At 43.8% G+C, this 24,828-nt stretch overlaps 2 protein-coding genes across 2 annotated transcripts; both read left to right on the top strand.

Moving 5' to 3' along the window:
- Window positions 1-1,994: 1,994 nt before the first annotated feature.
- On the top strand, window positions 1,995-17,950 carry LOC306740184 (sperm flagellar protein 2-like; the record flags this gene model as incomplete). Its single annotated transcript, XM_079222289.1, has 38 exons — window positions 1,995-2,052; window positions 2,448-2,550; window positions 2,670-2,880; window positions 2,993-3,097; window positions 3,327-3,473; window positions 3,966-4,039; window positions 4,145-4,358; window positions 4,484-4,672; window positions 5,474-5,661; window positions 6,565-6,736; window positions 6,855-7,077; window positions 7,208-7,281; window positions 7,504-7,570; window positions 7,735-7,769; window positions 7,983-8,086; window positions 8,260-8,507; window positions 8,653-8,719; window positions 8,794-8,948; window positions 10,115-10,315; window positions 10,431-10,555; window positions 10,785-10,912; window positions 11,326-11,464; window positions 11,582-11,719; window positions 11,941-12,086; window positions 12,211-12,279; window positions 12,412-12,472; window positions 12,585-12,644; window positions 12,750-12,867; window positions 13,090-13,228; window positions 13,615-13,687; window positions 13,880-14,036; window positions 14,821-14,927; window positions 15,181-15,360; window positions 15,596-15,688; window positions 16,063-16,233; window positions 16,909-17,124; window positions 17,648-17,770; window positions 17,900-17,950. The coding sequence occupies 38 exons, from the start codon at window positions 1,995-1,997 to the stop codon at window positions 17,948-17,950; spliced, it is 4,929 nt and encodes a 1,642-aa protein (XP_079078415.1).
- Window positions 17,951-18,961: 1,011 nt separating this feature from the next.
- On the top strand, window positions 18,962-22,152 carry LOC306740306 (UDP-glucuronosyltransferase 3A1-like; the record flags this gene model as incomplete). Its single annotated transcript, XM_079222431.1, has 10 exons — window positions 18,962-19,058; window positions 19,296-19,397; window positions 19,527-19,647; window positions 19,845-20,008; window positions 20,200-20,364; window positions 20,572-20,780; window positions 20,885-21,030; window positions 21,203-21,288; window positions 21,574-21,793; window positions 21,885-22,152. Exons 1-10 carry the CDS (start codon window positions 18,977-18,979, stop codon window positions 22,150-22,152), a joined length of 1,563 nt encoding a protein of 520 aa, XP_079078557.1. The 5' UTR covers window positions 18,962-18,976.
- Between the last annotated feature and the right edge of the window lie 2,676 nt (window positions 22,153-24,828).

The raw sequence follows: 24,828 nt of genomic DNA, 5'->3' as shown, positions 1-24,828 counted from the left end.
CCCAAAAGCATTATTATGCAGAGATCATCCTTTTTGACATTGTAAGCCACTGGCCTGTGTGGCAGCCGGTGGTTTTGATCGTTTCTCAGTGCCTCCAGACAACAAGCTTTAAGTAAAAACTACTGTGACAGGAATGAAGACTTATACTTTCATGGATAGCTTCACTGATGATGGGCAGGCAGTCCTCCTTGACTACAGAGGTGTTTAAATATGCCTGCAGATTGTTTTCCTTTGGGCCCTGCTTCCTCAAACGAGCACGGCTTCGGAGAGTAACCTATGAACGCTATGTGTTACATGCTTCTATGTTGATTTGGATCAACGAAACCCTTTTCTTTTCTTTTCCTCGAAATCTTTTTTTCTTTTCTTCGCTTTACCTTCTCGCAGTACAAAATCATATTCCCCACGCTACAACAGGCGGTCAATGTGGCCCGACCAGCTTTCTCCAGAGAATAAAGGCGAATGTTTTGAGTCGGAGACACGTGAAGAGTCCTCCGAAATGTGGAGGCGTCACACCTTTCACTGTATATTTGCCGTGTGCTTTAAACACGGAAACGCTTTCGAAGCGCGTCTGAAAAACGTGCAAACTGAAATTTTAACTGTGATCCCGTCTTCTCATAGTAGTTGAGCCTGCAGTGTTGCTTTTACCAGACGCATTGTAAGCAGAACTAGAGTTGTCAGGCTCATACGTGGCAACTGCTGACAAGTCATTTTCCTTACCTTTTTTTTTTTTTTTTTTTTTTTTTCTCCATTGTGCATCCGGAGTTCATGTTTACTCTGTAGAACATAACAGTTCTGTGCGTCTTACAGCAGTGCACCTTTGCTTCCTTACACATCTTCATCTCTGGACTTAGATGTTTTTTACAAAACGATGCATGTTGTATAATAAAAATACCACTAAGAGAACAGTGGCTCGTAAATCCTTCTTAACACCATGTTTACGTTAGCCTATAGCTTTAAAAACACTAACACAGACTAATGTTGTGCATGGTAACACGACTAATGCATTGCGCATCTGGAAAAAAAATGGCTTTAAATTCCATGATATTTTTGCAGAATATTTTACTATTGATTTAATGACGGTGAAGTGCTTCTGAGTTCATACGTGAATGTTAACACTAATAACACAAATTGAAATGCTACTTGTTTTAAGGCAATAAAGTTATCTGTCCAGCCACTTGTCAGTGTTTTCCTTTCTGCAGGGGTTGGTGTGTCGAAAAAAAGTAATGGAATAAAAGATGGCCGTTTCCAGGCCTGGATATGTGTTGGAAACATGAAATAAACACTGAAGGGTTTTGAAAAGTATTGGGATATTGCTTCACGAATTTCAATTAAGATTGACTGAGATGTCTCAATATTAAACAATACTTTAATGACCGGGCACCTTGATTAAGTCAATTAACGGCCCAACCTTTTGTTTTTTACCATATAAACTGTACTGTATATAAGAAGGTTTTCACAGACATTTCAGTGAATATATGGCATTAATGGCAATGAACATTTCCCCACAAAACAATAGAAAAGTCTTCCAAATGTATTGGTCAAATATGTATGAATGCTGCCTTTTTAAATAACCAACTGTTGTTGCCAAGTAAATGTTTCAGTTTTGCCTTCCCTAATCAGTGAGGTGTCGCTGCAGTGAAGTGTTGCTAAAAAAAATAAAAATACATTCGTCCCTGCTGACCTTCAGAAGTGCCGAACTGCACTGATTCTGGATCAGCTCGCAGTCATTTCATCCCTCTGGTTTTAATGGGTGCAGAAAAGAAAACTGGTCCACGAACAGCTGGGCCCCGCCCCCTCCCACGAGTGCTCTTCTCGCCTCCCCTTGAAGCGCGCGCGACCCTGGGCAACACTGTTGATGGGTCACCACGGCAACAAGCTCACCTCTGGTTTTTCAGCAGTTATGAGCGCGCGAAAGAGGCACAGTATCACCTACTAACTTGGCGATAATTATCACATAAAGTCACATAGTCTGAGCTGAACTTTGAAGGGAGAAAATGTCGGATATACTGTGCAGGTGGCTGAACGAGGAGCTCCGGTTGTCAAAAGCTGTTGGTAAGTTACCGCCTGTCTGACGTCAGCGTAGCTACTACTAGTTAGCTAGTTACCTGCTAGCTTCATTATGCTAACTAACGCTTAGCCGTGTCCAGCGTCACGTAGTCACACTGAAAGGTAAAGGGAATTTAGTTTTGGAGAAGAAAAAAAAGAAAAACTGTGAGCTAGGTTTGTCCAGACAGGTGTTCAAACTGAAACGCTAAATATCGTTTGATAACCTACTTTAACGTTTGTCCAATATGTTTCAATTGCAGGCTTGTGAGTTTATTTATGAAGCACATTTCAGCAACAAGGCAATTCAAAGAGCTTTACATAAAACATCAAAAGCATCGAGACAACGCACCACCCAAAGGACATTCAACTAGAATGACATAATGTCATGTTCCTCTTCACAGATCCAAAGACCTTTGCCAGGGATTTCTCCAGTGGTTACCTCATTGGGGAGGTTCTGCATAAATATCAGTTGCAGAATGATTTCAGTATGTTTACGAAGAAAGAGTAAGTTGCACTCTATCTATCCATGATCCTTTGCTTTTTTGCCTAGAAAAATAGCTAACTATTCTATTCTAATTTAGAGTCTTCATAAATATTAAAGTTAATCGCACCTTTTTCCTCAGCACCTCCATCTCCAGACTGAATAATTTTACCCGTGTTGAGCCTACTCTCCAGTTGTTGGGGATCTCCTTTGACATAAACGCAGCCCAGGAACTGATGCAGGAGAAGCAGGGTGTTGCCATTCGCCTCCTTTACCAACTATACTGCTCGCTTGAAAAGAAGAAGGCAGAAATTAGCGGCCTGCACAAAAAAGAGCATGAGATCTACTCAGATGTAAGTAATAGAACAACATGTCAATATTTGCATGTTTAAAGTTCACATTTTTAATTCAAGACAACGCCAATGTCTACAAAAGCATCTTACTGTCTTTCTTTTGCACCATGAGGAGAAATGCCAGCAACTGAACGACAGGCTTGTGATGACCCTTCCCATTCAGCCAAAGAGACAACTCAGAGTCCAGGGTGATAAGAGACTGAAGAATATTGAGGAGGTACTGGAGATGTCGGATAAGAAAATGCTGTATTGCAATATATTTCCTTGTAGTCATTTAAGATGAGGTAAAATGTATGACCAAGCTTTAAGCCAGTCTCCAGATTTGTATCAACTTTTGACGTATTGTTTCTCAGTCTCGACTGTCACGCAGCAGTATTTTGGGTGTTGGACATTAATATACTGTGAAAAAGTTCCTGCCAATGACTGAGGAACTGGTTATGTTGCAGCTGCTGGTGTCTCGTCAGAAGCACAATGACATCAGGACTTTTAACCAGGCCACCATTGTCCAGGTGCCCAAGCCACCTCCCTACACTTCACAGCTCCACCTAAAGAGGAGGCAACAGCAGCAGCAACGCAGAGAACAAGAAGTGCAGGTGTGATCCAGACTAATTAATAATGATAATTCACCAACACACAGAGGGAATTTCCGTTTCTTACACAGGGTCAGCTGTAGAGTGGTTTGTAGAGGCGGATGCTTGCTGGCAATGGGCCTCACAGTAAGTTTAGATCAAATATCCCAATTTTAGATATCCAGGTGCAAGAACTTTGAGTTTGTTCTTGGTCGTTTGATGTTCCCAGGTCTTCTCCAGACCAATAACTTGTTATTGCTTAACGTCTGTTAATGTTTACAGAAGGAGGTATTCATTCAAAATAATTTTTTCTGCAGAGGTTTTCCCAGGGATTTTCCAGATTTACTAGGAATTCCAACTGATGACCCTCTGTATACAATACTCCCTTTAAGGCAATCGCAAGTGCCTCAAGTTGGACAAAAATGTATTTAATTTGTCACAACACACACAAACAACAATTGAATAACATGTTTTTTTGTGTGGTATTGTTGCAATTTCTGTTCATTTTGTATACAGAAAGTCCAGACTGAAATAGCCCAGTTTGAGACGAGGAAGAAACTGCTTCCTTATGGTTTAGCTTCCTTATCAAGGTGAGAGAAAATCAAACATTTACTTTGTTGGCATTTAGTATCATGTTATATAAATGTATAAAAAAAAGAAGAAAGAAAATGTGATTTGAATCTTTTCAATTGTAGTGGTCAGCCGCCCTCTGGAGATTTTCCCGTTGGCGGCATCAGTCAGGGCTTTGAGGTCCCTGGAAGTGGAGCGAAGCTGACGTTACAATCTAATAGCAAGTATATACAGGATATCCGACAGAGGCTGGAGGAGAAAGCAGTAGCTAGCGAGAAGAAGGAGAAAAGACAAGACAGATTCCTGGTGGAGCAGCTCAAGGCCCAAGAAGCTGGACAGGTGCAAGGTTTTAAATAAATCGTACACATCCTGCGCTCTTTGACTTCCCAGTCTGTTATTTGGCATTCATAATTTCTAACCCAAAACCAGCCAACTGATCAGCCGCCTCTGCCTAAACCCTGCAGGAGACACAGCGGGAGGAGCAGCTAGTGAAGCGTCTGACACGTCCGACTCAGCAGGAGCAGCGTTTTGCGACACAGCTCCTCCAGATTCGCGTGGAGAAGGACGTGATCCGGAAGAACCGCCTGTTCAGAGAGCAGCAGTACCAGCAGCGGAGAGAGAGGGACCTCCAGGAAGCTCTGGAGAGAGAGGCGGTGAGATAGGATGAATAAGGAAGAAGAAGAATTCTCTCTATTGTCGCTTTGCATTAGAATGTATCTGTGATAGCATGAGTAGTGTCATAGGGAGAGAGAGGGCAGGGTGGATGTTGGTAGTTTGTAACAGGGTATTTAGTTTCATGAAGAGAAATAGTGATATTGGGTATTTAGAGACAGATCTGTTATGTCCTTCAAGTGATCACACCTGTACAGTAGATGTAGTAGAAGGTAGATACTTGGATACATCAATACCTCGCAAAGGATACAACCATGGTTCAGTATGGCTTCAGTGTTAAATATTCAACATGTTGTGAAGTATGGTCATAGTGTTATTGTCCTTATTTGTGCAGATTGTCGCACTGTTAAGTCTCGGTTTCTGTGGTTATTTGCCATTTACTCTGAAGAGTGAAATATTCTTTCTTCTGAGATTATTTAGGGAGAAAATCATACGATTAAATATACATGCATATGAAAGCAATAATGGGGTATTATTAATACTGTGTATTTTAGAAAACTAGGAAGCTGTGTTAATTGTTACCTGTTATTAGTTTTTCAGTTTTATAGCAGATAAAAAAAGTCTTTCTTCTTTCTTCAACCTCCAGTATCAGTAATGTACTAATTCCCCAAAATGATGTCTGTTAGTTTGTGTCTCCGTAATTTCCCACAAAAACACCTAGTCATGTGTTTTGCACAATAAATGACCTCTGTAACATCTTTCATCTTCCTTTATTACTTGCAAACTGTGGTGTGCCAGGCCTTCCCCACTCATTCCATCTTTCTGACCGGGGCCTGGTCTAGGCTCTGGCTCAGCAGGCTGAGTTGGACCGTGCCGAGGAGATCAGAAAGGAGCTTGAATCCTGTAACAGGATTGCTGCTGAGCGAGCTCAGGGCAGATTGAAGAAGCACTCTCAGACCTGCAAGGACATTTTGGAGCAGATAGTGGACTTGGCCACCAAAGTTGGAGAATATCGACTGCACACTGGGAAGTACGTGACACAATTGCTTTTCATGATACAGAAGTAGAAACATGCACACAGCCAACCTCGAAAGTGACTCTTGGTCAAAAATGTGTTCTAAAAATTGCACTAGAAATAGAAGCAATCAATGTACCTGGATAGTTCAGCTTTACTTAGCTCTACGTAAAGCTGAAATAACAAAGTTTAAAAGCAAAGCAAAGGTCAAACCTAGGGGGAGAAGAAACATCTGACAAAGGACACACGTGGGAAAAGGTTCAGGCAGAAATAGAACATGTTGGAACACTAAGCAACGCACACTAGAGAATCTGGCAGAGTGAAAATGAAACTAGACTGAGAGACTCATGAGGGAATGAGAGGATTGCGAGGCAGGAGGGCGTTACAGGGTCTGAAATGAAGCAAGAGTTTGTGATATGGCATGAAAGCAGAACAGATCAAATAAGCCCTTTCAGTTTTGGTATGTCGCTATCTTCCACCTTGTCCCATCATTTCTCTTTCGTACTTTGGGAAAACATTGAAAAGGAAAGTATGGAAAAACTGAAATCTGACTGAAAATCTTGTCAAAAACACCAAATAGCACTATTGGAAACATTCTTGCACAACTGACCTGTGGTCCAATAACATCAGGAGCTGTCAGCATCCTGTCTGCTTCTACTCGCGATCAAATGAATGATCTCCACAGACACACACCGCCCATACAACCCTGCTCTACACTCACTTTGTGTGTTAGCTGCTACCGAGCTCTTACATCATTAAAAATCAGCTCCTCTACCCGTGTTTGGATGAAACCTATTTTTTTAAATATTTTAATAATTTTTAGGCTCAGTTCAGAAAACACTTTGATTTACTGTGAATACACTTGCGCTCATTAAATCTAGCTTTGCCTTGTGTCATTTCTTGTGCTGTCATGTCCAGTCTGATTCCAGAGAAGCCGATGAGAGAGTGGAAGGAATTGCTGTTCAGTGGCCTTCCTCTCTATGAGCCCGTAAAGTGCCAGCAGCCAGGGTCTGAGTTCAAAGCCCCACTAGACCCCGTAGAGCTTAAGAAGCAGGAGATACTCCAAAAACAGGACTATGAGGAATACACTGTGAGTTTAAATCATGCTTGTGCGTGTGTACGTTTGCCCACACACCCTGAACTGAAGCCCTGAACTGTCTCGAGTGCCGAAAGTCCTCTTTGCCTGAGCCGTATGTCGTGTTTGTCAGAACATGGTAGGTGAGTGGGCGTGGCCAGAGGAAGCCGGGGAGACCAAATTGCCCCTGACCAACAACAACATTCTTGGACACGTTGTCCAGCGACTGAGGAACATTGTTCGTCAACCCATCATGGAAGCCTCTCCGCCCTCATTTCCTTACTTCACCATCAAGGCCTGCGTCCTGGGCAAGTTCTGCTCGGGGAAGACCAGCTGCCTGGCCAAGCTTGCTGGAGGTACACGGCATGCAATCCAAACACAGATGCAAGTACACGCACAAACACAATTTCTGAAATGTGGAATAAGATTGGATGGCTTAATTGTTGCTGAGTATGTGCGTTTGTGTGTGTGTGTTTCCTGCTTCAGCCCTTGGCATCTCACTCTTATCAGCTGACTCACTGATTGAGGAGGCACTGAATGCTTACCACAATGGAGAGGAGGTGAGACAGATACAGTATAACTGTATTGTAATTTCACTAGCATGCCTTTTTATATAATCTCAGAATAGTTAGCTTTAAAAAACAATTTTTGTTAGGGATATAAAAATCTCACTAGTCTCCCCTGCCAGCATCAGAAGTGTATAAACCTGTAAACGTTTGGTCGTAAGAGGTCCTTATCGATCTTGAACATTTTAAACATAACTTTTTGGACAAAATGTGCAGGTCACAGAGCAGCAGGAAGAGAAAGACAGCAAACTACTGCTCACATCCTCCCCTTCACTGGAGCCTGGTGGGTTACTGGAGCGAGCATGATTCCATTTTATACTTTTTTATACTATGCGTTACAGTGTGCTGTTTTTATTGTGCTTTTGATGAAAATGCAATGCATACAGTTGCTTGTTGGATGCGATACCTGTCACTAATAGTCTCATTGTTTTTCAGATCATGACACAGATCTTGACACACAAGAGGAAAGCAGAGACAGCAACGTAAGAGTAAGTGTTCACGATCTTCTGACTCTATTTTGCATTTACTTATAAATAACGTAACCTGTACTCACTATATCACTAATCAACCTTGCTAATAAAACTGTGACATTTGGGTTAGTGTAATCATTTGAAATGTTGAGTTATAAACGTGTTATTTCCCCCCCCAGATTTGAATACTTAACTCTTTTTACCTGCTTACATGTGCTTATTCAGCTGTCTACCCGGGCCATGCAGGGAGCAGCTGCAGAGAAAGTGCTGAGGGAAGGCAACGCCATCCCTAATGAGCTGTTGGTGGACATCATGGTAGAGGCTATCAGGTAAGCACACAACCTGTATTGATATGAAATACTTGATATGAGTTTGTTTGATCTCAATGTTACCATCAGCAATTCATTTCACATAGTCAGTATTTCAGAGGGATCCCAACGCTACAAACAGCAAACCCACAATCACTCTCTAGACAGTGAAATATAGTTTGTGTCCTGACTAGGCAGGTTCCAGCTCATTCAGGTTGGATCCTGGATGGCTTTCCAGTGGACATCACCGAGGTCCACCTGCTAGAGAAAGCCCTGGGTGGGTCTGTAGATGAGGGGGGTGGCGTCATAAGCAGCAGGACAGAACTCGCTGCTGATCCTAATCCACCTGAACCGACACCACCCCCGCCTCCTGCGCTGGACCTGGCTCTGCTGCTGGACGTCCCCGATGAGTGTGCGATCGGACATTCGTTCAGTCATACCGGTACGTTATACTAGTGCGAGTTTAGCGGTATGTGTCTGTGTTCACCCAAGCATTCTGCACATTATTACGTATGCATAAACGAGTAACCAATCAAATGTAAATGATATGTTTATGTGTTTATGTGGCGCTCTTGGTGCGGAGACAGATAATGCTGCTGCTGCAACCTCCCATCCCACAGACAAGAGCTTGTATCTGGCGCAGATTCCACACAGGTAAAAAGAAAAAGAAGAAGAATCAAATAATTGTAGTGTGTGTCGAATATCTAACATTGTTTTCCCCCCTTAAGGATCACAGCTTTTCAGGACACCTGGCCAAAACTAGAGAAATGGTTTGGAGGAAGGCAAAACATTTTGGTCCGTGTTGACGCAGATGTGGACGAGGAGGAGCTTCACAAAAAGTTGGAGTCCGTCCTGCAGCGAGTTATGATGCAAAGACAGGAAGGTAACTGGTTGTTATTTTAGCGTTAAGCAACTTTAGTAGCACTTAAGTTGCACTTTGTAGTTTAACTTTATTGAAGAAATTGTTATGGAGGGGGGGAAGGAAGGAAAGAAGGAAGGAAGGAATTAGGGAGCGAGGGAAGGAAGGAGGGATGGATGGTGGAAGGCATGGAGGGAGGGAGGGAAGGAAGGAGGGAGTGAGGGAGGGAGGGAAGGAAGGAAGGAAGGAGGGAGTGAGGGAGGGAAGGAAGGAAGGAGGGAGGGAGGGAGGGAGGGAGGGAAGGAAGGAAGGAAGGAAGGAAGGAAGGAAGGAAGGACGGACGGAGGGAGGGAGGGGAGGAAGGAAGGAGGGATGGATGGTGGGAGGGAAGGATGGAGGGAGGGAGGAAGTAAGGGAGGGAAGGAATGAAGGAGTGAGGGAGGGAGGGAGGGAGGGAAGGAAGTAAGGAAGGACGGAGGGAGGGAGGGGAGGAAGGAAGGAAGGAAGGAAGGAGGGATGGATGGTGGAAGGCATGGAGGGAGGGAGGGAAGGAAGGAAGGACAGAGGGAGGGAGGGAGGGAGGGAGGGAGGGGAGGAAGGAAGGAAGGAAGGAGGGATGGATGATGGGAGGCATGGAGGGAGGGAAGGAAGGAAGGAAGGAGGGAGGGAATGAGGGAGGGAAGGAAGGTGGGAGGGAGGGAGGGAAGGAAGGAAGGAAGGAAGGAGGGAAGGAAGGAGGGATGGATGGTGGGAGGCATGGAGAGAAGGAAGGAAGGAGGGAGGGAGGGAAGGAAGGAGGGAGGGGGGGAGGGAGGAAGGAAGGAAGGAAGGAGGGATGGATGGATGGTGGGAGGCATGGAGGGAGGGAAGGAAGGAAGGAAGGAAGGAGGGAGGGAGTGAGGGAGGGAAGGAAGGTGGGAGGGAGGGAAGGAAGGTGGGATGGATGGTGGGAGGAAACGATGGAGGGAGGCATGGAGGGATGGAGGGAAGGAAGGAAGGAAGGAGGGAGGGAGGAAGGGAGTTTTTTTTTAATTTATTTCTAAGATTAGGTTAAAAAATATATTTTTCTAATCACACGCTGATCATGAGGTTCTCTGTGTTTCTACGTTAAATGATGTACAGGATCAATTTGTCCTCCCTGAAAGAAATGCAATAATTACTCACAATATCATGATATATCGCCTCATCAGCTCTCACCGCTCCTCCTGGTGACGATGTGGTGTCGGACAGTGGGAAAGCTCCGGACTCCTCCTGTCCAGCTACACCTACGCCTGTAGACCAAGCTCAGGGCCTCACAAACGAAGCTCACGCAGAGTCCTCTATCAGCCTTGACGAAGAAAAAGCCCAAAGTGTGACGTCACCGTCCAAATCCAACACACACTCCCCACAAGGTGGTCCCATCAGCAGTCTGTGGATTGCACATTTCAAACTATACCTACTGATGATGAACATGATGTGTTTAAGACGTGTTTTTACTCATTAGCTTGTCTTCTGGCTAATCAATAGGGCTATCTAGGATGGGGTCAACTTCCTCAGTGACCAATGAGGACTCTCAGGGAGTCCCACCGAAGTCTGCCGCTCCCTGCCCAGGTTCCTCCAGCTGGGTCTACGTGGATGAACCCCTTCCTCCAGTAGGATACAACTCTTTTTTTATGTTGGTTTTGCTCACCAGAGTTGGAAGAGCACTCTTTATCTCTTTCTATCCGGAAGAATCTGGGTGGCCCTCTAACACGATTCAGCTGGTGGCGCTGTGGTTCCCGACCTGTGACCTGTTTTTCTATTCCACTTTGTCTTGTTTGCTTTTATTGTCCTCTATCCAATGCTTGGTTCATCTCTCCCTCTTCCCATCTCTATCTCCAGGAGCTGGCAGAGCCCCTGTGCTCCCATTGGGACACGGTGTGCGATTCTTACGTGATCAACTCAAAGAAGACGATGCATCAGCTGCGTTCACAACGATCTGTGATTCAACTTCACCTATTCAACATCAGGTATTCTGCCAAACCTTTTGAAGTAGTGTATACATGGTTTATTTAAACCTCCTATGAGGAACTTTCATTTTGTGTGGAGTTTTGCCTGTGGAAAAAAAGTGGTAGTTTTTCCGAGCATAATTTTACTGCAGCTGACTCTGACATGAAGATGCATGAATCCCTTCGCCACTTTGCCATACACCTTTTGCAGAGCCACGACTATTTATTTTTTACAATCAATTATCCTTTTAATACTCGATTTTGTCATGTATGTTTACAGCTGCAGAATTAGTCTCTGAATACAGTTATCAATTGGATACAATTGAATGTGACACCAAATGCTCATGCCAAAAGGTTAAGAGGACATTTATGGTAATGATAAAAATCTGACATGTATTACTATGTAAGTATTACCTGGTCCCCCGTCTCTCTAGAGAGGAGTTCAAGCATTTCATGGGGCGTCCAGACTTGAAGCAGGAGTTAGTGTCTCATTGGCAGAAGGACTTCAACAGCATCCCTGATGACATCAGAGAAGACGAGGATACCAAAGCAGAGCTACATCTGAGGCTGGACGTGAGAACCATTTATAATATATTACAATGCAAATATTCTTCCACTGATCACGCTGATCCGCTTCAAAAAATGAAAGTACGGTACAAAATATATGGGGATGTTTTGATATGTGTACAGGAACTGCGCGAACGTCTGTGGGACATTAGTGACAAGCATAAGGAGGAGGACAAGAAAGAGAAGGCGAAGCTCATGGGGGACGGCTGGTTGGAGAAACACACTGTCGTCCTCATCAACTACCACTCTGTACTCATGCAGGTAACTGTTCTGTTTCTGTGTCACCATTTAACGGAATCAACTTTTTTTTAGCCTTTTCAATTTTGTCGTTCATAAGCTCATGCTATCGACCTCGTACCTTTTCCATTGTGTTTCTTTTTGTTGAGTCGCTGTGCCTATGGCGTAACGGCGTGTGTGTCGTTTACGTTCTTCTTCAGTTTGACTCGCAAAACCCAGAATGTTGGATTGTTTGTGTTGTCCAGGTAGAGTTGGACCGATTCCACGACACGTTCCGTATTCTCAAGGTCTACTATTTGGGAATGTACAGAGAGGTTCTGCCTGAGCTTCCATCCAAGTTGGATTCCATCGCCCTGCTGCACCACACAGACGTTAAGCACCAGGACGAGAGGCAAGGAACTCGCTATTAATAGCAACCTAACTACGTAGCGACGAGATAATAAAACAAAATTGTAAAAATAGTTTGCGGATAATGAGTGCGGAAAGTGAAAGATTGACGTTATATTCATGTCCAGCACGGAGCCAGCGGGCAGAAGTCCGTCTCGTCAGACGGACGACGGAGAGGACAAGAAGAAAACTAAACGGTAAGGGAGAGGCACTACTAGCAGTTTTCCGCAGTCTGTTTGAAGATTAAATGGATGTTGTCATTTCTTCACAGTCCAAATGCTCCCAAGCACAAACATATACTCACACATAAACAATCTTCTCCTCCGCAGACGTCCTGACTCCAAGACGAAAAACCAGGCTGAATCTGTCACGGTCTTAATGACTTTCAATGTAGTTCAATTTTTATATTGTACCTCAAGACAAAAGAACAAACAAAACATTTTATTGATGATATGCTGATGAGCTAGTCAGAGATATTGACTCTTTTCATTGTAAACTCTAGCTACCCCATGAGAAACTGATCTCCGAATATGAGGAGGCAATCACAGCAATCGGAATATTGGTAAGCTCTGTGTGTGAGAGTTTGCATAAGCATATTATTGAGGTATATATATACATATATGTATTTTTTTTATTTCTGATGTGTATGGGTTAAATATGTGTGTAGGTGTCAGCAGAAGCCCACCAGGGGGGGACGAAAGAGCAGAAGGAGAAGCAAAGGGCTGATTATCAAGAAGTTAAAGACAAAATACATAAAGAATATGCAGCCGCACTGGATCATGAGGGTATGCACACACAGAGATTCAGTAGTTTCTTTATATCACAATATACTCAACCAACATATGGATGCATTGTCAATATTCCAAGTGGCTCTTTTTTCTAAGGACTGTGCCACATGAGATACATATCACGTTTATCCATGTTTGTATTTTTATATGTAAAACATTAATATGCTTATATATTTGTGTTCCTATGCTTGTGTGTGTGTGTGTGTGTGTGTTTTCAAGGGAATGCAGCAAAGGCGCGCATTGAGCTGGTGAAAGGTCATGGTCTGGTGATGGTGCAGTCCCTGCAGAGCAGAGCAGCACAGACATCAAGCAGCATGGAGAAGTGGATAGAAGCACACTATCTGGCAGAAAGGAAGAGGTATGGTACAGTGAGGGGTACGGTCTGGTGTGGCTCACTTTAATGTGAATGCAGCGGTGCAGTGCTACACTGTGGCAACCCTTGTTTTATTAGTGTGTGATGAATGCGTTCTGTATTTGATCTCCATGTCATGTCACAATGCTACAGGTGTGTGCGTATATTTGAGCCCCCATATTAAAATTGTTAATCAAACAGATTAAGCAGTGTTACGATAAAAATAAAATGTATATTCTATTTATTTGGCACAAAATAAAGTCACAGAACTGGAAAGATTTCTAAATTAGTGATAGCCCTTTCAGTGCTCTTGCAGAAACTATTACTTGAGAATATTAAAACATTCAACGCTTGTGAAAAAACATTTGATCTGCGCCTCTCCTTCTCTCTAGTATTGACCAACTGTCAGAAGTGGTCGGCCACCACATAGAGGCAGGTGCTAAGTTGCAGTACCAGCTGGTGATGGTACGTAACGACTTTATAATTGTATTTTTTATTTTTATTTTTTATCTTCCCCCGGTAAGTACTGTATTATTTAGTGCTCACTGGTTACAAGGTGGCTACTACAGGATGACATGTTGAATGTTCTTCCAGCATGTGACCACAGTCTCCTTTACCTCACTCCCATTTTAAGTTGACCTAAATCCTCTTCTCCAGGAAGGTACTGACTTCTACTTGAATGGAGACTGCCACATGTTTGCCAGCCCGGCTCCCCCTCTCCGTCCGCCTCCTCTGGAGAAACCCACAAGGTCCACGCCGACCGTCACTCAGCTCGAGTCACTGCACCGACAGCTGTGCATCGTAGCTCCATCAGGTGAATACAGGGGAGACAAGTCGCAATGTCATTGGCCCAATCCCAGCCTCCACCCTTACGGACTCACTGACTTTGAGGCGTGTGGTCTTAGGGTTGTCCCATTGTCACATCGTCGAGTGTTTAAGGGCTCTCTGGCAGACATTTTGAGCCCATTATAAACCCTTTCCGTAAATCAGCATTAGATGCCAACTTCACCTAGAATTCATAGCAATGTGACGTTAAACACGTAGTTACCAATGGAAGAATGAAGACATACAAAAAAAAGGTAAACAAAGAGACACGTGGTTTCAGCCCGATAAATTACATATACAAAAACATTCAAATTAAAGATGGGACATAAACATACATGAATTCAGAGGAATGCAAGCAGACATTTTGTCTAATATATTTTTTACATAGTTTTATTCATCAAACGTTTTGTTATTGAAGCTGTTTTGACAAAAACGAGTAAATAGATTATTTAAAATGACTTAAAGAAGGCAGGAAGACGTTCAAATGAAGGAGTTAAAAGTATAAGATAAATACCCACAATTAGACAAAAATGTTTTATGTAGTCATGGTCACGTGATATGTTGCAGCAAAGTGCTGTCCCATTCATATTTCCACCATCAAGCCCTCACAGCCTCTCACACTCAACATTTACCAGCTGACGTCAGTAAAGCCCTGAGGGTTCAGGGTTTGAGGGTTAAGGGATGACATTGGGATTGGGCCATTGGGTTTATTAATCCTGCTCACCAGCTATCCATCCATCCAATGATCTTTTTCCTTCCTTTCTGACTTTCAGGCCTCATGTCCAGTTTTAATTTCCATGATTTGCTCATGGAAATCATCTCCGTGAACATGGGCAGAAACATCTTGCCCGAGCCCTGGATGAACACGAATGAAACACAGGTACTCTTTAAGCACTGCATTCCAGCAACTCAAAACAAAGTAGAGTAGTGATGTATTTTGTCTTTGCCTCAAAGCACCAAATTCTGCTCGGAAGAAAAGAAAAAAAACATAATCAAATAGCTCTCAGCTGACTATAAACAGTGCAGAGAAAGCAAAGGAGCACACACATATTCTTGCACCATACTGTCCAGTTTCCATCCAAGACATATTGCATGGCTGTCAGGATCATTGTCCTGGTCTCTTCTGTCCCCAGCTGTTGGAGATTTTGTCCCTCCTGGTCACCTATGAGTTAATTGACTGGCGTCAGTTTCTGCTCAGTGCTGCCCTCCCTTGGCCGTTTCCCTCCTTAACACAGCTGCTGGTCGTGCTCCAGCGTTTCAAGGCAGCAGATACTGGCAACACAGGCTATGTTAACGAAGACCAGTACCTACAGGTCTCTATGCACACAACACTCAGACCAACACACAGAAACACCATATATTCTGATTCTCTCGTCAGACACTCGAAAAAAAAAAATCCAACTTTGAATAAACCTGTATCCTCAAATGATCAATCCACTTTCACACCCCCTTCGCCCCTCTTTATTCTTGTGGCGTTATCATGCACTGAGAACGTAAAAACGTAAAAACACATGTTTAAGTTGCTCCTCCTGACTCCTTTCTCACCAGACAGAGTTGTGGTTTTCCAATGACAGTGTCCAGCCCGTCCCAGAGGACCCCTCTGAGCCTCTGCCTTATGACCGCCTGGCTAACCTACGCAAGGTAACTCAATTCCGATGTAAACTTTCATTACTCCTGAAATGGAAATCCAAGTGGTCACGGTACATGAACGATTTAAAAGGCATTAAAACAATTGAACAAAGACATAAGAGACATGAAAGAACATGAAAATGCTCGACCCAACTCTTTGAACTATTACTGTAAGAGGACTTTTCAGATATTTTCAATTATATCTTTTTGTAGAACAGAAATGAATTAAAAACACTGACTTATACAGGACACTGACATCACAATGCCATGCACTTTGTTCTAAACCTCGAAGGGGTCAAACATCTTATGTTTACTGTTCATCCACATGAACAAGTAGTAAATTAAATATATTACCAGTAACATTTGCTGCTGCTCTCCCTTCTCAGTTCTTTTTCCAGTTGTTTGCGGACCGCTCTTTCTCTCCCCCTCGACTGGACTATGTGTACATGCTGCAGTACTTTGCAGCCGACCCCAACCCCAGACAGGGCTTCATCAGAGCGCTCAGTGTAGTGCTGGGACGGCATCTCAAGCACTCCTTCCCGGGCCATCTGGTCAAGGTGAGTCAAGTAATCTACAATGAAAGGTCAATGAAACATCCACTTCATCGTCTTCTGTCATTAATGTATTCAGATGGTTCTTCTGAGTTATAAAAGAAAACATGTGGTAGTATTTATAATGCCAAAAACATTTCCCAGTAGTTGGTCATTTGTTTTTGGAATGAAACATTGCAAGTGTTGATCAGGGTTCTTACGTCATGGAAAACCTGGAAAAGTCATGGAATTTTAAAATAGTCCTTGAAAAAAAAAAAAATCCCAAACGTTTTGTAAAAGTCATGTAAATGTGTTATATTCATGTGTTCATGTCGTTCATTTATGCTGAGTTTGAAATAATGAATATGCTTTTAAAAGAAAGACGCTCAACATATAAGCAGGCATACATACAGGCATCTATATAAATGTTTATTCTTTTAATTAAACTATTCTCTCTCATTCATTTGTGTCATTTAAGGTTTACTGTATGCTTTGTATTCTCATTGTTAGTTTAAATACTACATTTTATCACTTTTTCACAAAATGTTTGGTCATGGAAATTTGGTTGAAAGTCATGGAAAAGTCATGGAAATCCATTGGTCACAATGTGTATGAACCCTGGTTTATGTTGTAACACAATATATTGCACATCATCAGCAGGGGAGCAGTTATCAGCAATCTCATAATGCGTTGTGTGTACAGTCTATGCCGAGTATAGAAGAGGCTGCCGAGCTCAGCTCCTCAGAACTCGATGCAGACTACAAGGAAGAAGACGCTCCGTGTGCATGGAGCGGCTCGCTGGGGGAGAAGGAGGTGTCCATCCCCGCTCTCCTTGCTGTCACCTGCCACAAAGTCACCCAGCTGAGAGACGGCAGCCCTCTTCCTCCAGGCTGCCTGAGTCAGGAGGATCTCACTGAGGTAAAGCCCTGTGAAGGTTCAGAATTTAAGGAAGTACATAACTGAAAAGCGTTGAATTCACGAAGCAAATAAACCGTTAACTGAATGTAGTAAACATGTACGATTACTTTTTCAGTTCAGCATAATGAATCGAATGAATAGAATTGTTTTCCACTATACCTTCATTCTTTACATCAATGTGCATATAAAGGCATGGCCTTTCTTTTCTTTAAGCTTAAAAAATGCAACTAATATGGCTGACTGGAAAATCGTTATGGGCTTGTGCGGGATTCATGATTAAAAGGTTACTTCCCAGACTTGTATTACAGCAGTGGGTGTTTTACAGGGACAGTGCTGGCGGACAATCCAAGAGTGGACAATCCACATCTTAATTTGCATAACGAAAAAAATAAAAAATAAAAAGTTATAAATCAGACAAAGTCCCCTTGAACCCCCTGGTATACGATACAATCCAAACATAATTATTAACCACATTATTAAAACAATACTTGTGGTAATACTCTTAATCTCTGCTGGCCTCTAGCAACTGCTGCATGTGTTCAGAGAGCTGGGCTACGAGCCTGGGGACGGCGCCCCCTTCTCCGTTCTGTCTCAGCATCCTTTCATCCAGAGCCTGATGGAGACCTCCACACAGTACCAGCTCGTAGTAAGTCTCCATGTTGGCTCCATGTTGGTTTTTCTTCTTCTTGCTCCCCTACAACACTGTCCGTTAGACACTTGTCCCCGATGATGACGATTCACCTTTATCTTTCCTCTCTCTCTCTCTCTCTCTCAGAACATCCATGGAGTGCTACTGGCCAATCATTATGAGATCTCTGAAGGATAATATATATTTATACAAGTGTTCTCATTACTTAATGTGATTGTGGAAATGTACGGCTCACTTCAGTGTTGAATACATCCACTTGTGTCATGTCTATTACCGATGACGGTTGGAATGACACCATCATTCAAATGACAACAATAAAATCAGTGATGGCAGGATTGACCCTTTTTTTTTTTTTTCTGACACACTCCAGCAGTTTTTCTGACTGACTTGTTCTTCTAATGACCTCTCTGACACAGAGAAGCATCGGTTGCGGCCACAATGAGCACATTGTCCAGGATAACCTACATGTCAAGCCTGACGGCCTGCCAGGGCGCCCGCAACCCCATGACAGTCCATTCAGCAGCGGTATGTCCCGGTAGCTACTCTGTCCACCAGTCACGTTAATGTGCATGCAGCCTTGAGAGAGTGGAACTCCGGTAACATTTCCATTTGTCTAATTTGATACAAACGAGGGCTTGGGGAGCCACCCCTCTGACCCACCTCCCTTCTCTCTCCGTCCCTCCCTTCCATGGCCAGTGCAGGGCCGAGGCTCTCGGACCTCTCAGTGTCTGACTCATAGAGAAGACGGAGCCGCTCACATGTGTCACATAGACAGATTCATACTCGCGGACTCCTGTCGAAAAGCCTCCTGAATGAAAAGGAATAAATCCGTGCTTTTACATTTGTTGCGTGACAAAGCATGCGGGATATATTGTAGGTAGCTTGAACAAGGATTTGTTTTTGTTTTTCCCCCCTGTGTCGACTCGACACTGCAAACAGTATGAAGGAATCTTCAACGGACACAAGCTCAAAAAGAAGACTTTAAAGATTAAACGCGCTGCACTGAAAAGAGGATTTTTATCAGTTTCTCGTTGGTAATCTTCCTTCCAGTTAATATCTTGTGGGAAATTCCTAATTTGTCTGGATACTTTCTTTCTTTCAAAAACCCCATAGCAAGGTTTTTATTGCAGTTTATTTTGGAATTGGAGGACTATTTTCGGAGGACTTTGGCCGCAGGTCAGTGTGTGGTACTCTCATAACAACATGGGGATTGTATTTTGGATGTTTTCTCTTCTGGCTCTTCCAGTGCTTCAGTCTGCCAAAATCATGACTGTCTGTCTAATTGGTGAGTAGTGGAAAAGTGCCATTTGCTAGTAGTAATAGAACCATTCATTGTGAGTATTTGTTCAGAAATATACGAAGAATAAGGAATAACACCTTGCAAATTCACGTGTTATGTTGCAAACAGCGAGCCATATTGTGAGATTGTAATATTATATAGGTGGGGGCTTTCTGCCTCTTCCTGCACTGTGATATGATTCATCTCTGTTGTGTTTATTGTGATGCTTCTTCTCCCCTCCAGGAGGAAGCCACTACTTGTTATTAGATGAAATTTCTCACAACCTACACCAGCACGGCCATGAGGTCCGCATGCTGCTGCAACTGGGAAACCCAGTTATTACAGGTCAACCGTACACACAAACATACATACAGAAAAGACACGCTTCCAAAACTTTCCCTCTCATCATTTCTCCTGATGCAGTCACTTTAATCTTCATGTAAATGACTTCAAATTCCGGTTGAATTCTCCCAGGATTTTCCTATGCCGGCCGTGCAGACAGCTACCAGACGAGCACCTGGTCCTTAGGAGAGAAATACATCGCAGAATACAACGGCTGGTTCCTGGAGCAACAGACACAGTTTTTGCTGGGAAGGTATTGGGCAGACTCAAGTTACATCGAGTGAATCATGTTCGAAACACGCTCTTTTGATTTTGTTTTGTTGACCAACAGCATTTTGAATTTATCCTGGCATGATGCCCAATTTGTCTCCGTTTTAGACTTTCTCAATGAATCTTTATTAGAATCCCCTTTCTTTCTCCTCATTTCCCCATCCTCTCTCTTTCTCCCAGGGACAACTTTAATGACTTCCTGACCTTCATGGGGCACCTGTCCTATCAGTGTGACCGGCTGCTAGGCGACACGGAGATGATAACTTTCCTCCAGAGGGAGCGCTACGACATCGCCATCCTCGATGCGTTCAACCCCTGCTCCTTCATCCTGGCACGCAAACTCGGTCCGTGACAAATGTCTATATTTGTTTACTATCCATCAATACCTTCCCACTTTAGTATTTCTAGTTGTTTTTTTATGTGCTAATTCAAACTAATCGTGAGCCATTTTTTTGTGTTTTATTCATTGAAATCAATCAACAGCCATAAATAAATCTACAGCAGTTCCATGCACTCTGCTCTTGCTTTTCTCCAGGTATCCACTACATAGCTTTCTATCCTGGCTCTCTGAACGGTCCTCTGTCCATCGCTCTCCCCAGCCCAGTCTCCTACATCCCAGTCTTCAGCTCCCAGCTGTCTGACCAAATGAACCTTTTGGCTCGAGCAAAAAACCTCATTTATTTTCTCTTGGCTCCTATAGGTAAGAATACATAGGTACATAGGAGACCACATATTGTCAAGTGGTAATATCTGACTTAACAACACACGTCTACGGTCTACACTGTAAAACTCTCCACTCACTGACAAGCCAGTAAGTGGTTTAGCTAATACTCGCTGACAATACATTAGTTATTAGTTATTAATTACGAGTATTACCATAACATTTTTAACGTGTCTTGTGTCGAAGGCCAGGAACTTGTTTGGTCGACTTTTAGGGACGTAGCCGAGCGCCACCTGGAGTCGGGCTCCCCCCCCGGCGGTCTGGAGGAGCTGCATCAAGGAGCTGAACTGTGGGCCTTCAACACCGACTTCTCCCTGGAGTTCCCCCAGCCTCTCATGCCCTACACGGTGCTGGTGGGAGGTCTGCTGAACAAACCAGCCAAGCCTCCGGAGCAGGTCTCTTCTTCTCGTTGCGCCTATCCTATCGCATCCGTGAGGTTTTCGACCGTGTCTCACTCGCGCTGCCGTACTCGACCTCACGTGTTTCTTCTGTCGCCCAGGATCTTGAGTCGTGGATCTCCAATTTCGGAGAGGCGGGTTTCGTGGTCGTGACGCTGGGATCGATGGTCTCTTCGGTCTCTGTGGACCCTCTGCTTGTGGAGCTGGTGGCGGGCTTCTCTAGCATCCCTCAGGGGGTGCTCTGGAGGTAAACGCATGACACGACTCATACAGGCACTGTAAACGTGCTCTACTCACAGATCTCGATTTTTGAAAAAAAAATAGATCGATTTTTTTCAGTCACGAAAAGTCCCAAAACAAACTTGTTATTTTCAACGAATGTCAGGATGTTCCTCTAACCCGCAGTGTTCTGCCTGCAGGTATGACCAAGAGCGATGGCCGTCTCACCTGGACAGACCTCCCAATCTTAGGCTCATGGACTGGCTGCCTCTCAATGACCTGCTGGGTAGGAACAGTCTGCCTCTCTTGTCCTGCACAAACATAAAGACGGGTTCCAGTAAAAGGCCATTACGGATGTTACAAGAGTTGTGCGCTGTGAAGGAAGTCTAAAATAATGAATTTCAAGATAGATTCCTGGACTGTAGCAGACGGAGACTGGGTCACTGCTGCACTGCAGCGCCATTCTCCCCTCTCATCCTCTTCATATATATATAAAGAAATACCACAAGACTCAAGTATATTTATCCGTCTGTACTACCTCAATTTTCTCCATTTCCCATTCATAACGCAGGCCACAAAAAAGCGCGTGTCTTCATCACCCACGGTGGGCAAAACAGCCTGTTCCAGGCAGTGTACCATGCCGTCCCTGTGCTGGGAATCCCTCTGTTTGGGGACCAGTTTGATAATGTGGTGAGGGCCGAAGCAAAGGGACTCGGCCTCACCATCAACCCCACAGACATCACCAGGGAACTGCTCGGCTCCAGCATTCAAACGCTCATGCGGGACGTCAGGTACGTGGACGGACATCTGTGGCGCCAGGAGAGCTCAGAGATGTCCGTGACCTTGTCCTTCTCTTCTTCCCAATTGTTTCTCCGTTTCCAGGTTCAAGTCTTCAGCTTTGTCCCTGAGCAGGATCCACAAGTCTCATCCGGTCCCCCCGGCCCTCCGACTCACCCAGTGGGTGGAGCACATCCTGCACAGCGGAGGCGGAGCTCATTTAAGGCCGGCTTCACTGACGCAACCGTGGTACCAGAGATACCTGTTGGACTTGGTGCTTCTTCTCTCCCTGGGGCTGCTGGGACCCTTGGTTCTCTGCTTGACTTGCTGTAAGAACAAGAAGTGCCGGGACAAACACAAAAAGATACAATAGCAGTTCTGTACTCTTCAGATGGACGCCTTAGTTCTGTGTTAGTCGTTTATCTTCGACTCAAATTCTGTAACGATAGGAGAACTTACAATAGTGCCAATGTTCAATAAATAAGCCATGCTTGTTGTAACTGTTAATCCAACTGACCTTTAAATAAATTGAATACATACCTGACAACAGGCTCTCATTTGGATGACAGGTGAGACACTGGCTTTGCTTTGACACAAGCGATGAAGTCAAACTTTCCAGAAAAGAAATCGCTCCAGGACAAACACATAACTTAGCTTTTGGTTTTCCAGAATATTCCCTTTAATTATCAAAGGGGAACCTGCAAAGCAGACAATTACCACAAGTTTAAATATAGTTTCAACACAAGTGTGCAAAAGGTACGCCATTATTTCTGTTCCTCAACATTATCAGCCTTTTTTGTACACTGCAAAGATTTCCCCTGACTGTATTTCCCAGTTTCATGTCAGTGGAACAGCCCTAACGCCAAGAGGCCTGACCTCTGCCCTCCCAGCGCCGCCGTGTCTGCCAGACGTCTCGCTTTGTACAGCAGCGCCGCACTGTCCTAACACCTCTGTGCTGCTTTGACCTGGCCGTGCCGCAGGCAGCGGCGGCACAAACGCCCCAAATAAGCACCGCTTCTGTGCTTTTGGGGCGCGAACGTTATTGTGCGCTGCTTTGCTTGTCGAGTTTGGGTGTCACAGTCATAAAATATATCGTAATTCTCATAAATATGTGTGTGTGTGTGTTTGGGGGCGGCGTTATGCTCTGCTGGCTCTTCAATTATGAACCACCTGCGAGTCTCAACTCTGACCCCCACACCCTGCGCGGCTGGTTTCCACTGAGTCTGCTTCCCCTTTCCTAAACAAGACACAAAAGCGAACAGCGATGTTTCACGGTCAGCGCTCAAGCCACAGGCCTGGGAGGACCCCTCACCCTCACCACCACGGCCACCCATTCTGCCCTCCCTCCCACTCCTCACATCTGTGTTGGGGGTTAGCAGGGAGAAAAATATAGATTAGCAAGGAAATAATGACCAATTAGGACGGCTTGTTCTCTGTCCATTCAGCTGTCCATTCGTTCATTCCTTTCCCTGCATTTCATTTGTCTGTTTGGCTGGCAGTTGCAGGTGCCAGTGAGTCTTCCTCTGTCTCGCACGCAATCCAAAACAAACGGGGGCAGAGCGGCCAAAGCATGACGGGACAGGACCAGTGGGAGAAAGAAGGGGAGAAGAAAAAAAAAAAGACAGAGTCCGCGGATAAAAGGAAACTTTAATGAAGCAGAAGATGAAGATGCAAAATGGAACACAGGAAAGTCATAGAGAGAAGAAACGGAAACAAAGCAGAGAGAAACAAGAGCGAGAAGAAAGTATGGTCCGAATCCCACTGAATTAAAAGTGATAGACTGTCACTTTGGGTATTTTTAATACCATAACTGCATTTAATTTAGAATTTTGCTATTCATTTTTTGGCTTAAGTTGGAATTGCAATCATTTATTTTATTTATACTTCCGGTATCCTGCAGTGACAAGCAAGATTAAAAATGATAATAACATCGTTATAATTGCGTCACAATGCCACATAAGATGGAGAAATTTTGCTCCCTGATTTGATTTTGCCACAAACGCATCACTCATCATTGAGAACCAATCTGCTCTCGAGTTGGTCCAATCAGAGCAGAGCTGAACGACCCCGTCTGGCACGCTCACAGGAGGGGCAGGAACTAGAAACATCAAGGGCAATAGAAAAATAATCTAACAATATATTATTTGTCCGGAAGAGCAAATTATATATTTAGATTTTCTACTTTTTCTATGAGGATTGTTTTTTTTGCTGGACGATAAATGTGATTTACGCTGTATATTTGACTACATGTTTGATATGAAGGTGACGTTCAGCTCTGCTCTGATTGGATCCAACTCCAGAGCAGGTCGTCTCAATCACCTGAGTATTAAGTCTGCTTGTGTCCATATGTTGCTGGTTCTGCCTCGTGATGGTGACTTGATGGCAGCGGTGCACAGTAGTTCAGTGCTGGGGGATTTGAACACAGTGTGCTGATCTTTTCTTTGATTCTTGCCTTAATTTGACTTGTTGATCCAGCACCTGTTCAAGTCTTTTGAACCCTGTTTATCTTAAGGTTGTGCTCTTGATTAGTTTAATGCGCTCCTTTGAAGCCAGAGAGAGAGAGATGTAGTGGCTCTGATGGGAATTTTGGGAAAAGGATGTTGGAACAAACTTGTAGCTGGCAATAGAAGTGGATACTCGGTTGCACACTTGTCACTTGTTTTGATGATGTGTGTCTTGGTAATAAAGAAGGAAGGGAGGAGCTGGTTGTTTCTCATTTTAGAGGGTGTGTTGTTCGTGGGTTAGAGCCCCATCTAGTGACTTGAGAAAAAGACTTAATAGAGAGTGGACCAGAATTAAACCTGAAATACTCCGCAGTAGAAAAATATATTTATTTAAATATTCCCATTTATATACATTGGGTGGCCAAAATATTAGAAACACATCTTGGAAACATTAAACAGTACAATATTCATGAAGGTAGTATTTAGTGAAGCAATGTTGTATTGGACTGTTGTTTTTAAGATAGGTTTAATGGTAATAATAAACAGGCAACTACATGTATGGTGAAGTAAAAAGTATTGTTTTATGCTAATTTATTATTTCGCTC

The sequence above is a fragment of the Taurulus bubalis genome, assembly GCF_910589615.1.
Source record: "Taurulus bubalis genome assembly, chromosome: 8".
Classification (NCBI taxonomy): domain Eukaryota; kingdom Metazoa; phylum Chordata; class Actinopteri; order Perciformes; family Cottidae; genus Taurulus; species Taurulus bubalis.
The sequence above is the reverse complement of the archived record's forward strand: the minus strand, read 5'-3'. Positions and strand labels throughout refer to the sequence as shown.